This window comes from Oryctolagus cuniculus, chromosome 14 (assembly GCF_051225735.1).
Source record: "Oryctolagus cuniculus isolate XC-2025 breed Fujian yellow rabbit chromosome 14, ASM5122573v1, whole genome shotgun sequence".
NCBI lineage: Eukaryota > Metazoa > Chordata > Mammalia > Lagomorpha > Leporidae > Oryctolagus > Oryctolagus cuniculus.
The window spans coordinates 85514004-85532543 of NC_142880.1; the positions used below are offsets into that span (position 1 = coordinate 85514004).

General features: G+C 38.7%; 2 protein-coding genes across 4 annotated transcripts in view; one reads left to right on the forward strand and one right to left on the reverse strand.

Moving 5' to 3' along the window:
* The window catches only part of SHISAL2B (shisa like 2B), a 29799-nt gene extending 14151 nt beyond the window's left edge, over positions 1-15648 (forward strand). The window contains exon 3 of the mRNA XM_051853723.3: positions 10861-15648. Coding sequence (XP_051709683.1) covers positions 10861-10976 — 116 coding nt within the window. The 3' untranslated portion in view covers positions 10977-15648. The remainder of the gene's footprint in view (positions 1-10860) is intronic.
* Positions 12719-18540, reverse strand: part of SREK1IP1 (SREK1 interacting protein 1) — a 42314-nt gene continuing 36492 nt past the window's right edge. Inside the window, exon 5 of one of the 3 annotated variants that reach the window (XM_070056758.2) lies at positions 12719-13065. In XM_070056758.2, the coding sequence (XP_069912859.2) occupies positions 13062-13065 (4 nt within the window). In that variant the 3' untranslated portion in view covers positions 12719-13061. Of the gene's footprint in view, positions 13066-13525; positions 17892-18540 lie in introns of those variants that run through there. The other 2 variants (XM_089312801.1, XM_008262268.5) reach the window with 2 other exon arrangements.

Sequence of the window (18540 nt, forward strand, 5' to 3'; positions counted from 1 at the left end):
TTCTAAGGGGTCAAAGTTTATCTATGAGGGCAAAACCTTCATGGTTTAACTTCCCCAAGACCTCACCTCTTACTACTATCACTTGAGGGTCACATGCATTCAAAACATAGTATTATGTATTCATTATTTCTTAATACCAGTATCGATTTATTGGTTCTTTATCAGAATATTAGTACTAATTACTATGATTATTTATTAAATTATCTCAACTTCAGCTCTTTTTTTTAATTAAGATTATTTATTTGAAAGGAAGAATTACAGAGGCAGAGGCAGAGAGAGAGGTCTTGCATCTGCTCATTCACTCCCCAGATGGCCGCACTGGCTGGAGCTGGGCTGGTCTGAAGTCAGGAGCCAGGAGCTTCTTTCAAGTCTCCCACACGGGTGCAGGGGCCCAAGGACTTGGGCCATTTTGTACTGCTTTCCCAGGCCATAGCAGAGAGCTGGATCAGGTGTGGAGAAGCGGGGACTCGAACCGGCACTCATATGGGATGCCGGCGCTGCAGGCAGTGGCTTTACCTGCTACACCACAGCGCTGGCCCCAACAGCTTCGGTTCTTTTAAATCGGATCCTTTTTAAATGTGCTTATCATTTTGGGAGCACTTTTTTTTGCATTTTATCACAAGATGCTCTGGGGAAGTCTATACTTTTCCTAGTACCTGCATTTCTCAAAGAAGCTTGGTTTATTTTAATTGGGAGTGGTATTTAGAAATCAAAGTCTAGGTAAGTAGCATGTTTTATTTGTGGAAGTCAATATATACAGAATATAAAGTTAGGTGGGTGTCATATCATTTGGTATATAGTTATAAAATGTTGTTTCACTGAATTATAACACGTATTTGACAATGTAGTCTTCTTTCCCATGTTCATGAAAAAGAAATGGAGAGCGGAGGAAGTAGTGAAGACTCTTGGGGTACCAGCAATATTTTATTCTTTTTTAAAAAGATTATTTATTTATTTATTTATTTGAAAGACTTACAGAGAGAAAAGGAGAGGTAGAGAGGGAAATTTTCCATTTGTTGGTTCACTCCCCAAATGGTCACAACAAGCAAGGCTGTGCCAGGCCGAAACCAGGAGACAGTAGCTTCTTCCAGATCTCCCATGTTGGGTGGCAGGGGCCCAGGGACTTGGGCCATCTTCTTCTGCCTTCCCAGGCACATTCGCAGAGAGCGGGATCATAAGTGGAGTAACCTTGACTTGAACTGACACCCATTGGGGTGCCAGCACTGCAGGTTGCAGCTTAACCTGCTACACCACAGTGCTTCTCCCATGTTTCATTCTTAATTGGGGTGTTGGTTATGAGTGTAATCAGAGGAACAAAAACTCAATTGTCTTTACCTTTACATCTATTTCTTGGTATGCATATGGTATTTCAATAATTTGTTTTCTAAAATCAAAGATTGTGGCCTGTGCTGTGGCGCAGCTGGTTAAAACCACCACCTGCAGTGCTGGCATCCCATGTGGGCACCGGTTTGAGTCCCAGCTGCTCCACTTCCGATCCAGCTCTCTGCTGTGGCCTGGGAAAGCAGTAGAAGATAGCCCAAATCCTTGGGACCTTATACCCACATGGGCGACCCAGAAGAAGCTCCTGGCTCCTGGCTTCAGATCGCTCAGCTCCAGCTGTTGCGGCCATTTGGGAAGTGAGCCAGCAGAATGGAAGACCTCTCTCTCTCTAGTTCTACCTCTCTCTGTAACTCTGTCTTTCAAATAATTAAAAAAAAATAAAGTCAAAGACTAGGAATTAACATTTAACCTAGCAGTTAAAGATACCATGTCATACACTGGAATGCCGGGGTTCAATATATGGATCTGGGTCTTAACTCCAGATTCCTGCTGATACAGACCCTGGGAGTCAGCGAGAGATGGCTCAGGTAGTTGGTTTCCTACCACCTGTGTGGGAGACCTGGACTGAGTTCTTGGCTAGAAGCTTTGACCCTGCCCAGCCCCAGCTGTCACAGCCATTTGAGGAGTACATCTGAAGATGAGAACATACTTTCTCCCTCCCTCTCTTTCCTTTTCTATGCCTCTTAAAATAAAAATCTGGTCATAACCTATTTTAATTTTTTTAAAAATTATTCACATTGAACTATCTTCTTTTTCTTTCTATTACACATACATTGAAGCCCTTTAGTGGTTGCTCCTTTTATAGTTTCTTTTTAGTTTCATACTTAGAAAGTTCCTACCCACTACAAGATATAAAGATAGTTACCTATATGTTTTTCCAATACACATATACATCTATTTTTACATTTGAACATTTAATATTCCTGGAGTCTTAGTTTTGATGTAAAGTGTGAAACAGAGTTTTGTCTTTATTTTTCTTTTTGAAATAGTCAGTTGTCTAAATACTTATTGGATACTCCATCATTTTCCTGCCAAATTAAATGTCACTTGTTATAAAATAAACTCATATGTATGATGGTCTGTTTTTAGACTTTCTATTGTTTAAAATATTTATTTAATTAAAAGACTGACAGAGAGGGAGAGACAAAAGAGGGAGAGGAAGAGGGAGGTGAAGAGAGAGAAGGACAAAGAGAGGAAGGAAAGGGAGAAGTGAGGAGAGAGAGAGAGAGAGAGAGAATCTTCCATTTGTTGGTTCATTCCCTGAATGGTCACAATGACTGGGTTCAAAGCCAGGAGCTGGGAACTCTATTGGGTCTCTCATGTGGATTGCAGTGACCCAAGAACCTGAGCCATCCTCCGCTGCCTTCCCAGGCACTTTAGTTGGAATGCTAGATCAGACATGGAGTAGCGAGTCTTGAATCTGCACTCTGATCTGAAATGTTACTGTCACATGGGTGTGCCTATAGACTCCCCATTTTCTTAAATTGAATAGTCTGTTTATTTTAAAGCTAGTAACATACTTTATTTTTTATTTTATTTTTTGACAGGCAAAGTGGACAGTGAGAGAGAGACAGACAGAGAGAAAAGTCTTCCTTTAAAGTTGGTTCTCCCTCCAATGGCCACCGCGCTGCAGCTAGCGTACTGCACTGATCCGAAGCCAGGAGCCAGGTGCTTCTCCTGGTCTCCCATGTGGGTGCAGGACCCAAGGACTTGGGCCCGGGCCATAGCAGAGAGATGGTCTGGAAGAGGGGCAACCGGGACAGAATCCGGCGCCCTGACCGGGACTAGAACCTGGTGTGCCGGTGCCGCAAGGGGAGGATTAGCCTATTGAGCCGCGGCGCCAGCCACTAGTAACATACTTTAAACTTACTATGGCTACATAGTTTATTTTAATATCTGATTAGGGAAGATTCTATCTTCTTCCTTCCATTATATTCTTTTTCAAAATTTTTTAGCTGTTGTTGTAATGTTTACCTTTCCAAATATTTGAATCATATTGTCAAATGTTAAAAATTCAAGTAGTATTTCAATGGGTTTTGTATCCAATTTGTAGGTAACATTGGGAGGTACTTTTCTAAATGCTGAATGACCCTCAAAAACTGTTTTCAAAATTCTTAATTAGGCAGCCAAATTACTTAGCAATACCATTCTTTGTCTCGTAGGGCTTTTAAAGAATCCACTGAGATCTCAGCAGCAAATGGGTTAAATTTGAACTCAGTGGTATAAAAGGCCACCTGTGTCCCCTAAAGGGAACTTCCTACTTAAAATAATGAGCCTGGGTTTTCCTGTGACTACCCTTGTCCTTGGAACCTAGAAAATCAAACAGCTCAGCAGAGCTACTGCTACATTTAGCATCTGTGAGTGCTCAATGCACTCCTCAGGGTGCAGGGCCGGGCAAGCCTAGCTGATGACCCAAAAGCAAAACAGAAGCCAGTCTTTCACAGTGACACATTTATTTCAAGACTTAAAATATCAGCAAAATTCCTCTGTAAGCTATGTTAGCCATCGATGGTGGGAGGAATTTAACAATGCCAAAAAGGGAAAAAAAATAAATGAATTCTGGAAAACATAGGCTAGGAAAAAATTTCCTTAATAGAACCATCTCCACTCATTGATGGGTGGGTAAAGCAAAAGGGTAATAGAATTTTTCACTGTGTTTATGATTCATATACAAGATTACTTAAAAAAATTCATGAAAAGATGGCGTTAAACGATACGTTTATTTTGATGCAAAAACATTTTTGAGATCCATGCATAGTGTTTTCATAATATACACTTTTCATAAAACTTTTTGAAGAACATCTTGATTGCATGGATTTTAAATACTTTTGCAGCAAAATCAGTGCATCTTTTAGTTCTGTTTCCTATGATCTTTTTGAAGTTCCCTCATATATACTTGAGGGGAAGATGGGGCATTGAAAAAGGGAGAGGGCAATAGACCAGTAGGCCAGTAGTCAGGTTCTGCTCACTTTACCATTTAGCTCAGGCCCAGTCCTATGCATTGCCATATTGAATTCAAAGGGAAAACATCCTGTTACAAATAACACACACTTTCAGGGCGCAAATTTTAGGTTGTTTATTTCCAGTGGAAGCAACTGCAGGATGAATGGGATGTGTAGATTTTCCTCTAAATAATGACGTGATCTAGCTAGATTAGCAGTTGGAAACTGCCATTAGAATGGTAACATTCGGGGAGAATATAGGCAGATACTGGCAGAAAAGCTGGGACCTCCTCTGCCAGATAGCTAGGAGCTAAAGACTTGCAGAAGTCTCTAGTATTCTTCTGATATTTTGAAGTAGCAGGGCAATAACAGAGTCTGCAGAAGAGTTTAGGGTAAGCAGATTTATGAGGACTGGCTCTGAACATAAATGCAATTTTTAATTGTTATCAGGAAAAATATACTGGCTCAGCCATAATGAGAACAGGTAGAAAGATTTTGTTGGATGAATTGAGTTTAAATTTTGGCAATGGCCAAAGATCTAAATTAAATGCTAGTCTCCAAGGTATAGGATTAAAGGAAGGTTGAGATTTACATAAAATGACCATACCAAAGAAAGAAAAGAAGAATGAAATGGAAAGTGAGCAGCAGAAAGAGCAACCAATGTCAACCCAGGAAAGAACTGCGATGGCAGCCAACAAATGAATTAAATAAGAAAAACTCTTTATGTGTAACAAATCCCTGGAGAACTGAATGGTATTCCTGATTTTTGATTTAAAATCAAATCCATGTGAAAAACTTGCGACAGAAAAGAGGCAGCTGTTTTTAGCCTTACTATATTGCTTAAGAAATCAGTTTCTATTCATTAAAATAAAACTAGGAAAACTGTTTCCTTCATTTTTTTTTTTTTTTTTTGGACAGGCAGAGTGGACAGTGAGAGAGAGAGAGACAGAGAGAAAAGTCTTCCTTTGCCGTTGGTTCACCCTCCAATGGCCGCCGCGGCCAGTGTGCTGCGGCCAGCACACCGCACTGATCCGATGGCAGGAGCCAGGTACTTCTCCTGGTCTCCCATGGGGTGCAGGGCCCAAGCACCTGGGCCATCCTCCACTGCACTCCCTGGCCACAGCAGAGAGCTGGCCTGGAAGAGGGGCAACCGGGACAGAATCCGGCGCCCCGACCGGGACTAGAACCCGGTGTGCCGGCGCTGCAAGGCGGAGGATTAGCCTGTTGAGCCACGGCGCCAGCCTCCTTCATTTTTTTTTAAAAGATTTATTTTATTTATTTGAGAGTTAGAGTTACAGACAGTGAGAGAGAGAGAGACAGAAAGGTCTTCCTTCCGCTGGTTCACTCCCCAGATGGCCGCAACGGCCGGAGCTGTGCCAATCCAAAACCAGGAGCCAGGGGCTTCTTCCAGGTCTCCCACGCAGGTGCAGGAGCCCAAGGACTTGGGCCATCTTCCACTGCTTTCCCAGGCTATAGCAGAGCTGGACTGGATCCCTCTTTCTCTTTTAAAATCATCCCACAAAAATGTCAGCTAGTCTGATCACTTTAGCTCCACCCATTCCAGTTGGTTTTCCATGTGTCCAGTTGCTCTCAGTTGCTAGAGGCGTATGCACTGAAAGCACTTTTGGAGTTTTATAAGCTGCAGTGAGAGTGGTCACTACAGATGGCACTGGTTTCTGTAACAGATCTTTTGTTCGCACAGCAAATTGGCTTTGTTGGGGAGTTGCGTTAGCTAAAAAAGTCAGTCTAAGTAATTATCTTTGTACTTGGGTTGGTCAGCAGGATCCAGTTGCCAAGTAAATAATGAGTCAGGGCTGGGGAACTGAGGGTCTTTACAAGTCTATATGAAGAAAATTCTGTAATACTGGAATGGAATTTGTGATCCTTTGAATCTCAGAAGTGGTAGACAGGTTAGACAAATTTCTTTAGTTGCCAAGAGAGACATAAAGGAAACTTGAGCTATGAACTCAGTCAGGAAATAACTTCTTGAGTTTGTTTCCCATAAAACACCCAACCAATCAACCAACTAACAACTATATGTGACCACGTAGAAAAAAAAAAACCACATTGGAAGTCTGATTAAAGCATGATGAACTTAAGGGTAATAAGTTTAGAAAACATGAAAGGCTTGAACAAACTGAAATTACAGTTTTTAGGTTTCTGGAAATTCTAACAAAATAATAAAATTTTAGATGTTTAAATAAATGCTCAAAGATAAAAAGAAAGATATGAATATTATTATTCTAGATAATGTGAAATTGATTTCCATCTCATATCCTTTATTTTTCATCTTTATCTGCCATGATACTGAAGAGTAACACTATGCTAAGCAAGGGAAAAAAGAATAACATGCAAATGCCTTACTTTGGCTTTTAAATGTTATATGAGACATTTTCCAAAGCCCCTATACAGACTATATTCCACTACTTAAGTGTTTAGTAGCTAAGTGTGAAACTATTTTTTGAAAGTCCACTTTGCAAATAACAGTCAAGAATTTTTCAGTCCATGTAATTCTCATGCCAACTTTCCCTGGTACAACTTTGCTTGCTGATTGGGCAAAGGGCTATTTTCCAGGCTGGAAAACGTGCCTACTACAACTTGGCTTTTGGACATAATGATTGGGTGTTTAGAAGGAGAACATTCAGTCACTTATTTTATCACCTATAATGTTCAGAAGTAATGAAACAAAACCACATATTGTACCATTCTAGTCCCCAGATTTTAAACTTATAGTACTTTTAGTATTAACCCAAAGATCAACACCAAGTGTGTTCCAGTCCTATGGGCAGGGTCTGGGAGCTGTAGTGAGGCATCATCCTTCCAAACTTGTAAATAATATTGCACTTTGAGTGCTCAACCATGAAATTGACCCAGAGTATCCAAGAAAGCAGTTTACATGTAGGAAAGTACTATATAAATATGTATATTTAATTTTTTAAATGAAAAAGCAATTTACTTACAGAAAGCAATTACTTACAGATAAGCAAAGACAGGAAGCATTAACACACTTAAAGGTGAGGCTTAGGCTTACTTAAAGACAAAAAATTAAAAAAAAATGTGGGGGCCAGCGCTGTGGCATAGTGGGTAAAGCCACTGCCGGCATCCCATATGGGCACTGGTGTGAGTCCCGGCTGCTCCACTTCCAATCCAGCTCTCTGCTATGGCCTGGGAAAGCAGCAGAAGATGGCCCAAGTCCTTGGGTCCCTGCACCCTCGTGAGAGACCCAGAAGAAACTCCTGGCTCCTGGCTTCAGATCAGTGCAGCTCTGACTGTTGTGGCCATTTGGGGAGTTAACCAGTGGGTGGGAGACCCCTCTCTCTCTTTGCCTCTCTCTCTCTGTGTAACTCTGACTTTAAAATAAATAAGTAAATCTTAAAAAAAAAATAAGCATCTGGAAGATAGGCTATCTGGTCAAAAGAAGAGGATGTCTTTCTTTTTTTTTTTTTTGACAGGCAGAGTGACAATGAGAGAGAGAGAGACAGAGAGAAAGGTCTTCCTTTGCCGTTGGTTCACTCTCCAATGGCCACCGTGGCCGGTGCACCGCGCTGATCCAAAGGCAGGAGCCAGGTGCTTCTCCTGGTCTCCCATGGGGTGCAGGGCCCAAGCACTTGGGCCATCCTCCACTGCACTCTCAGGCCATAGCAGAGAGCTGGCCTGGAAGGGGGGCAACCGGGACAGAATCCGGCTCCCCGACCGGGACTAGAACCCGGTGTGCCGGCGCCTCAAGGCGGAAGATTAGCCTAGTGAGGCGCGGCTCCAGCCCAAGAGGATGTCTTTCTAAAAGTCCATTCTTACTCAAAGAACTCAGGCAGGTTTGAGGCTGATATGCAAAGCTTGATGGACTGGAAGCATGTTTTGAATAAAGAAAGCTGAAGAATAAGGAACAGTGGGTGGCTTGGAAGAGGGTTGGGGCAAAGAGGGAGGGAGCAGAGTGAGTTTGGGAAACTCAGTATTTTTGCATGTGAGAAATGCCTGGTACAAGGACAGTAATGGAGGGACTTGAGCTAGGAGAGGGAAGGAGGCCTAGATCCTCAGCATAACCAGGATCAGATTTGACCCTAAAGAGCTTCCACCTGAGAGAAGCTGATAATAGGTACTATGGGTAAATGCTAAGTAGTCACTATCTTGTTGATAGTTTTGCATCATTCTTTACTTCACACTGTATACTGGAAAGTTTCCATTAATTAAAATTTTTCTGAGAAACCACTGTTTAAAATTAAATGGCTATAAAATACCCCCAGCATGATAATTTAGCAGTTCCACTCTTATTGGAATTTTTAGTTACTTGCATGTTTTTATTGTTGAAATAATCAGCGAACATTTTTGTATGTGTACAGAAATTTTAGATCTTATTTTTGATGGTTTCATGAGGAATTTCATGTCACAATGAAATTATTAAGTAGGAATATTTCAGACTTAAAAAAATATACCAATGTACACTCCTGTCATATGACATCATTGGCCAAGAAGGATCTTTTTATCTGTATCTAGTTGGGAGATAAAAAATAGTATCTTGCCTTTTGAATTTATGTTTATTTCTGATTAGCAAACCTGAAGACTTTTTCATGTTTATTAGAAACTATTTTTCCTGCCCATTTCCTCACCAAGAGGTATTAATGTTTCACATACTGATATGGAAGACCTTATTCTATGTTCGACATGAATCATTTGTCTTAAACATTTTTTTCCCCAGTTGACTTTCAATCGTGCCTTTGCCACTCACAATGTTAAGGCTTTAATTATGAGAAACTGTCAATCAACAAAAATGTATTGAATATCAGCTATGTTTAAGGCATTTTTCTAGGATCATCACTGAACAAAATGGTCAAAAAAATCCCTTATTATGTGGTACTTACATTTTAGTAAGGGAAGATAGACAACAAATTATAAGAATGATAAATATGCAAATTTTATTAGAATAAAAGTGCTAAGAGAAAAAATGGAGGACAGAAGGAATTGGAGATGGCGTTATGCAGGTTGTGATTTAAAATAATGTTTAGGGTGGGGCCCAATGAAAAGGCAAGCAGAAACTTGGAAGCTAGGGGGTTATTCTGCATATTATCTGCGGAGAAGAGCACATTGGAGTGAGTGAATAGCTGGTAGGAAGGGCTTATGGCTGGAACATGCCTGAAATGTTTGATCAAAGAGGTTGGAGCAAACCAGGGAGAAAAGTAGAAAAAGGTGCAATCAAGGAGATGAATGGTGTAATGAGATCCTGTAGATTGCTTACTATAAAGACCTGGGTGCAATGCAGAGTTCTGTGTAGAGGACATGATTTATTCTTTTTAAAGGACCACTCTGCGAGTTAGCATGAAAACAGAACAGTGGCAACAGTGAAGATGGTAAAAAAATGGTCTGATTCTAGACTTATTTTAGAAGTGCTATTCGTAGGATTTCTGATGGATTAGATATGGCCGTGAGAGGAAGAAGCAGAGGCAAAGAGGACCCAAGTATTTGGCCTGAGCTGGAGCACTGGATTTGCCTGCAGTTAAGAAGAAAATAGCAAGTGGAGTGGCGTTTTTGTGTTTATATTTAATTTTCCTAGGAATAACCCCAATTTCCGTTTTGGATGAAGTTGGAGATGTGAACTAGAAAGCTGACTCTGGAGTTTAGAAGCCATCTAGGTTACAGATGCTCATACACATCTGGGAGTCCTCGGCAGAGATGGTATTAGAAACCAGAGAACTAGAGAAACTAATCAGGGAGTGAAGCAGCCACAGGAAGCAAGAGCGGAACCCTGAGGCACTCGCAAGTGCTCTGGGAGAAGAAAAGCAGCAATGCGATGGAGAAGGAGCAATGGTGAGGGAAGAGGGAATGCAGGGAGGGTGGCATTCTGGAAGCCAAGGAGAGAGGTGGATCAAGTGCTGCTTCAGGAGGATGAAATGAACTCAAAGGATTTGGCAACATGAAGGTCATCAGGAACTCTGGCGGTTTCTCCCTCTGCATTTTACATATCTACATGCTACTTAAATATAGTTGGAATCTTATACTGGTGAAACATGACACATTAAATATTTCCACAATTACTCAACTTTTCTAATACAATTGAATAACAATTAATTTCTTGCTTCTATTAAGCAAAAATCCATATTCCTGTATTTTGCTGATTTTTGACTGGTATCTATTTGTGGTGAGTGGATGACATTGTGGAACAAAAAAAATTTTTTTAATCACATCTAAATTGGTTATGATGGCAAAATCTTAACAGAGTTTCAAATTATTGTGATTGGCTTAAATATAGTTTATTCAATTTATATAAAGGTAGAAACAATCACATTTTCATTAAAGTACCTAGAAACTGTCACCTTCTAATCAAATGTATAGTTTTCTCATAGAAAAAAGGAAATAAGAAAGGTAAGCCTGGGAATGCAATTTTTACCTCTGTGACTATTTCCCTTATTTTACTTTCAGCAGGATATGCTCAAAAACGATTTGATACGATTCAGTTCTAACCTGTCCACATAAATGCTTAAGGACATATTATCAATATTACTACAATTTAAGCACAAATTTTAATAACTCAAAATGTATGTCATAATTTCAAATAACTATTTCATTTCTGGTTTGTTATTTGCAGGCAACTCGAACAGAAAAATCAAAGCCACCAATTCAAATGCAGCATCAAATTCAACAAATGAAACATCCTACGGAGCTGATGATGTAATTCATGAAAAAATCAACATTGTTTATTAATGAAAAACCCTGTGTTCAAAAGGCTAAGGCTAAGGCTCACTGGAGAGATGGAGCAATAACAATGAAGAATACATTTCAAATGCAGTCGTAACATTGCTTTTAAAAAATTCAGCACTCACAAAAGCGAGACACAGGTGCATTTTTGAACATTCAATTAATTTATTCAGTATCCACTAAGGGTTTTTGATAGATTTCCATGTGCATAAGTTTATTTTTATCTGCTAATTAGGATGATTTTGTACTACCTGACATTATGCTAACTCTTCAGGATAAATTAAATATATCAATAACATAAGCAAACCTATTTGAGTTTATCTCATACTACCAGCATTTCATTATCTTTGTAAACTTGCCAGCAATTATTTTTTATAAGAGATGATATTGGATAGGTAAATCTCAGGGGGAACTGTATTATGAACTAGAAGTGGCATGTTCTTAAGTCTCTCAGAAACTAACCCATGCCTCCTTGGGGATATGGACTGCACACAATATATTGGATTTATAAAAGCCAATATTCAATAACAAAAAATCACCATGTATAATTTGCACAATAAGTATTCTGTGCAGCTCAAGATATAACCACAATAAAAATTCTTCACTGTTAATTTCCTAAAGAATCTCTGTAAGGAAAGTTACAAGACAAACAACTTCTTCAGTCCCATCTAATACTTTCACATCAATACCACCTAGGCATCTAGAGATAAAACCCGTTTCTGCAAGCTGTAATTGTTTAACAAAATTTTTATTCCTACATGTGATTTCTATTACAAGGACTCAGACCTGGTTTTTTAATAGAATTCATCATAACCTTAAGCCAGTGCTGCTGAACACGTTGGAAAACTAGACTTTCCAAAGGTGCTGGATGCAGCTTCTCTGGCCTGGCACAGAGAGAGTGCTTTATTGTTGTTGGGCATACAGAGTATATGGTAATTTTCCATAAGAATATCTTTTAGACCATCACTAAGAGAAGATTCTCTGATGGAAATGGTCTTTATCTGCACTGTCCGACCAGCTGACATGTGTCTACTGGGTACCTGAAATGTGGCTAATGTGAAGGAAAAATCAACTCTCAAAAATTTCAGTAATTTTATGTGGCTACACTGAATGATCCCATTCCAAACAATTATGGCAGTTATCCTACTGCCTGAGAGATTTCACTATTTTGCCAAGGTTTAAATATTAAAATTGCTTAGAGTGTTTGTGAAATTTGAAAGTTGAGACATTTCTATTACAAAGATAACATTTTATGTGGTCATAAATGCAAAGAAGTTTTATTTATTTTTGTGAGGGCCCATAAAACCTTTGTAAGTATTTGATATTTTATAGTTTTGATTCAGAATAACCACAGAAAAGTTGCTACCTGATACACAGGAGTCAGTATTATACTACTCTGTTGAATGAGGTGAAAATCCAGGTTGGTGAAGTTAAGGCACTGAGACAATTCTATTCTTGTTGCTCGAAGGAAAGGGCTATTGCTACATATGACACAAAGCGCAAGGAACTAAGACTCAGAGGCCAGAATAATTTAATGTATGAGCGAAATTCACGTCTTGGGATTTATAGCCCTTGCCTATATTCCTGCATGACAATGGTCTTTCCACTTTTTACTTACTGAATTCATTTAGTGGAGTATTAAACCTGTGACTATAGAAGTTTGTTATCACAAATTTTAAAAAAAAGAAAAAGCGAGGCAATTATCATTATATTCCCAGAATTGTATATGAGCTACATGAAATCTGTTATTTTCATCTTTTTTTTTTTTTAAGATTTATTTTATTTATTTGAAAGAGTTAGAGAGAGAGGTAGAGATAGAGAGAGAGGTCTTCCATCTGCTGGTTTACTTCCCAGATGGCCACAACAGGAGCTGTGCCGATCTGAAGCCAGGAACCAGGAGCTTCTTCCTGGTCTCTCACATGGGTGCAGGGGCCCAAGGACTTGGGCCATCTTCTACTGCTATTCCAGGCCATAGCAGAGAGCTGGATCGGAGGAGAAGCAGCCAGGACTAGAACCAGTGCCCATATGGGATGCCGGTGCTTCAGGCCAAGGTGTTAACCCGCTGTGCCACAGCGCCGGCTCCTGTTCTTTTCATCTTATAAAAAATTAGAAAAAAAAAAAAAAAAAGACTCAGTGCCAGTAACCTGCTCATTACCTCCTTTTCCTCCCACCCTGTGGGGAAGGTACAATGGAGTTGGTCATGGCTGGATGCATTATAGGTTGCGTTCTAGGAGAGGTGCCACAATTCTGCCAATTCATATATTTTTAAAGGAGTTGTGGTCTGAAGATGCTAGCCTTCACACCTGTGGTACTGTCACACTGGCCTAAAACACCCACTGCCCAGGAAGCTCAAATCCCAGAACAAGATGAGCTGGAGTCCTTGAAGTGCTCCCTTGCTGAGGCAGCTTACTACTAGCTTACCTGAGCCATGGCTACAGGGCTCCTCCCGGGGACCAACTGTTACACTCTACATAACTTTGAGGCGGTTATGATTCACAGATTAAGGCCAAACATTAAAAGCAAGAAGTCTTATTGAATTATGGCAGAGTCTGAACTTAGATTAACTCAGTAATCAAATTTATTTGAAGTCAGGTAACAATAATAAAACATAAAAACAAAATACATTCCAACTATATGTACATTTAATTCTGGGGATAAATCTGATAAAGAGTGTGATAGCTTTAAGTGTTTTTAAACAACTTCAGTCACGGTGTGATTTTTGGTAACAGTCAGACTGTACAAAGAAAAGTGGATCCAGAAGAAGAGTACAAACAATAGAGCATAAAGGAATCAAATTATTTTCTGTGTGGCCTTCTAATGAGAGCAATTTTACCTTTGCAACATTGTAGAATTACTGGGATGATGAAATGGATGAAATCAAACCTTGATAAAAGTAATTTCTCTCCTTAAAACTGTTTAATGACATCTCATGGCTTGCAGATTAAAGTACAAGTTCCCAAACATGCAAAATAAGACCTTCTCTTGCTCCTGAGAACTGAAAAGAGCTGTCTCAATTCTTCACATCAGGCATTACTCTCTTAATTTCTCTCAACTAGGTAAGGTAGCCCTCTGTGTTTCTACAAACCCATGTGGAGGTCAATGTTGCACTTATTTGTTCTAATATTTCTTCTACCAACAAAACTGTGAACTCCTACAGGGGAGCAAATGTGTCTTGTTTATCTCTGTATCCTGGCTTCTTAGCAGTGTTTGCCTTGCTAGCCACTCAATAAATGTTTGTTGAAAAAAGGACTCACTGGCATTCTTAGCAACATTATTCACTCTTCAGTCTAGGTTTCTATTGAAGATGGCCTAGGGCTATGCAATTTTAGACACAGCAGTAAATGCATATACATATAGTTGTTATACTTCTCATGTATTGATGTTTTGGCCTCAAAGAACCAAAGATTTAAATGGAAATGTATCCTGTGAAGAACTAGGAGTATCTTGAAGATTTTAGCCAACAAATGATACTGAGAAAACAAATGCGGAAAACATAAGGGGAGTAGGTCCATCAGCTCCAAAACAACCACCTCAAAGTGTTCAGATAATCTGATGACACTGAAATCTAAATTCTGTCTGCATCTGGCACAAATGACAACGTATCAATTATCTGCTTGAAGTTGAAGGTGTTTAATCTCTGTATTTAACAAACTCCATCTTTACTACTCATAGAATGTTAACTGCTTATCTATAATTTCTAGAATCAGTTTGTTACTAGAATTTCACGGAAACATTAATAAGCACATATATTAAAGACTGGACATGATCAGAGATAATCTGATATATTTTATAGGTAAAACACAGCAAGGCTAGGGAAACTAAATGACTTTGTTAAGGTCATGGTAGTTGGAATGGCCAGGACTTTTGGATTTTTACCAATAAATTCAGGTTTTCTTCTGCTACATACTGCATAGGATGAAACTTCATGAATTTTCTCCTAAAATATATTAGTGAATTTTGCATCTAATCCCAATAGTAAGATCATTTTAGAAGATAATTAGTAAAAATAAACGCTCTTTTCACAGATGAGATGATTCCATCAATTATTCTAATTTGTAAAGAAAATTTACTTAGACACCCACATTGGAGTGCTTGAGTTGGATACCGGCTCTGGCTTCTGACTCAAGCTTCCTGCTGATGCAGAGGTTTGTTGGAAGCAATGATAGTTCAAGTAATTGATTTCCTGCCACTCACATGGGAGACCGAGATTGCATTCCAGACTCCTGATTCTGGCCCTGGCCCAGTCCTGGCTGTTGAGGGCATTTGGAGAGTTAAACAGCAGATAGGAGCTTTCTTTTGCGCTTCACTTTCTTTCAAAAAAATTTTTTTTTAATTCCAAGATTGCATCCAGGGAAAAAAAAGTACTGAACACGGAAATCTTTTTTTTTTTTAAGATTTATTTTATTTATTTGAAAGACAATTACAGAGAGAGGCAGAGCCAGAGAGAGGAGAGAGAGAGAGAGAGAGAGACAGAGAGAGGTGTCTTCTATCCTCAGGCTCACTCCCCAAATGACCGCACCGGCCAGAGCTGAGCTGATCCGAAGACAGGAGCCAGGAGCTTCTTTCGGGTCTCCCACATGGATGCAGGGGCCCAAGGACTCAGACCATCTTCTACTGCTTTCCCAGGCCACAGCAGAGAACTGGATTGGAAATGGAGCAGCCAGGAATCAAACCAGCACCCATATGGGATGCCGGGTCTGCACGATGGGGCTTTGACCTGCTGTACCACAGGCACCAGCCCCGAGCACTGAAATCTTGTCCTTTGTATACTTCGTTAGTTAATGAGGGCTTTTATATAACTTCTGGATCATTATTGTATCAGCACTCAGAAAACAAACCAAATGAGCCAGCTTGTAACTTTTATAATTAACAACTGTAAAAACTTACAAATAATTGGATTGTTTCACTATAATTGCTATCATTTTAAACCACTTTACACACTCAAAGAGATGAAGCCATCCTTCTGTATGTAGCATCTTGTAATCATTTTTATAAAAGCTTTTTAAACTTATTTTTTCAATCAATCTTGATAACTGCATTTTCATAATATTAGTAGCAAAACCAAGACAAACCCTTCAAAACCCAATACTCTGTGCTTCTCTCCCAATACCTGACAACTATTTAAACAAAATAATTTCTTTTTGAGTGGGCCAAATTACTACATTAGATTACGGAAAAGCTGGGAGTATGAGAGCTTCAATGGTTGCAGTGCTAGAAAAGAAACAAAGATGCAGTTCTCACATAGGTAAACGTATGCTAAGAGAAATGATGAAGCCTCTCAAATTCGACAAAGGGTATGCCAGGTGAAGGAAGAACCCCTAAACCTTCCAGCCAGCGAGGTTAAGAGTACTTACCTGATTTCACATCAAAAATTCACCTGTAGCCATGTCTAAGGGTTAATGATTTTAAAGTGTGTAAGTGTACTACAATGAGGTATTTGCAATCTTTGGTGCTGTGCCATGAAAACTGGTAGACTGGTGATGCTGCTACAACATGGTAAGTATTTAACTTCCTGGGCATAAGGGATAACCAATTAATAAGCAAAATAAGTGACACTGATCATTGTCAAATTAAAAATTTAAGAATTATTTATATCTACTAGTAGGTGTTTCAAAATGCTTACCCATATAAATTCCCATTGTTGTATAAGGCTTTCATGATAAAACTCCATGGCTCTTGAATTTTAAAAAGTATAGAATAAAATTTTTAATTAAAAATCTTTGTTGCTGCTACTGAGATTTATCACTGAAGTAAAAGAGGGAAACATCCTCAGTGTGAAATTTGCTTCAAAACTACAAATTATTTCAGACAAAATAAACATATATGCTCACATTTATAAACATTTTCCACATTATTCATAGAAGTGAGATCAATAAAGTTTACATATTACATACAATAAAAATCAGTTATAATGAAGATTTAGTTTTCTTACTAAATAAAAATTTCTGTGTTTGAGGTATCACATGCCAATATGGCACACTGGTAAAATAACCCAGGAGTCTACCTGAAAAATCCTGACTAACACACATCGGCTCTGTGAGACTTACTAGTAGGCTGGACTAGACTAGTTTCTTTAAACAGGAAGGAAGATCTTAACTGTTACAAAACAAAGGAGGCACAAAATAGAAACTGCATTTCATAAAAGAACAAAATTTTGTTGTAAAAGTTTTCATTATCATCTTCTTGCCCACACTGTTCATTTAAAAAGTCGTAGTCAAAACCAAAAAAGCCTAGAGATTTAAAAACAGCAGTGAAGGATTTCACTCTTTGTACATTACATTATAGCATATAAAGCTATTAAATATTTTCAGTGTCAAGAGCAAAGCATTAACCCCTACCTAGCTTCTTCACTGGAAGATGGACACTTGATTCATTAACTGCCAGGTGGATTACCTGTGCTGACTGTAATAAAGCCATTTCACAATCGATTTAAGATGTAATAACACTAGTCAAACACATGGAGACACAAATACCAAAAGTGATGTGTTTTGTATGTATAAATACCTATGCTTAGGGCATGGTTATCGAGTATCAAGACTGGTTTAACGCTTTATATCATAGTACTTGAAAAACATACTGTCAGGAAGATAATCATCCCACATATGAAAACTATCTATATGGGGAAGGCCATGATTTACTACAAAGCATAAATAGATAGCAAATTCTAAGGAAGGACAAGTAACTGTGAAGAACAAAATTTTAAATTTAATGTTGTAGGCCAAAGTCTCAAGTCACTTTTTGGAAAATTCAGAACTATTCGGAGTCGAAGAATGCTTTTCCTTTTTTCTCTTCTTTTTTTCCTTTTTGTGATGTTTCCCTTTTTTTGATTTATTCTTTTTTTCTTTCTTCTTTTCTTTCTTCTGATATTTTTGTTTCTTCTGTTTTGAAGTGTCCTCTTCATCAGAAGTAGATGAATGAGACCTAGAAGCAGTAAGACATGCTGACTGATAAGTGCAGATGACTGACGGGTCCATTTAAGTGAGATTTGAGTTGCCTTACATGCTTCTTGGAGTAAGGAAAAGGTATAAACATAAACGCATTCAAAACGTGCTTCATATGTTTGTATTCTCTTAAAATGCTGACTTTCACGTTTTGCTACTCGATTACAGACATTGACAAAACTACCACAACAGCCCCCCCTCATCCCCAAGATCCTCAGTGGATGCCTGAAACCTCAGATGGCACTGAAATGTATATATTTGATGTTTTTCCCTGTACATATGTATCTATGATGAAGTTTAATTTATAAAATAGGCCCAATAAGAATGAACAATAACCAATAAAATAAAACAATGTTCTGTAATAAAAGGTGTATGAATCTGATCCAATTTCTTTGGTTTGAGGTATGACAGCATAACTTGCATGTCTTTTTCCTTCTTCTTAATTATATAGATGATTCATTCTTACTACACATATTAACAACCTCGCATACATACTTTTTAAATTCTTTTATTTCTTAACTTATTGAGAACTCTCACCTTTTCACTTAAAGGAAGCACTTTGCTACTTCTCTTTGGCATATCTGAATTGCCAGTATCTCTACTCTTGCACATTGGGTGTCCTTATTAAT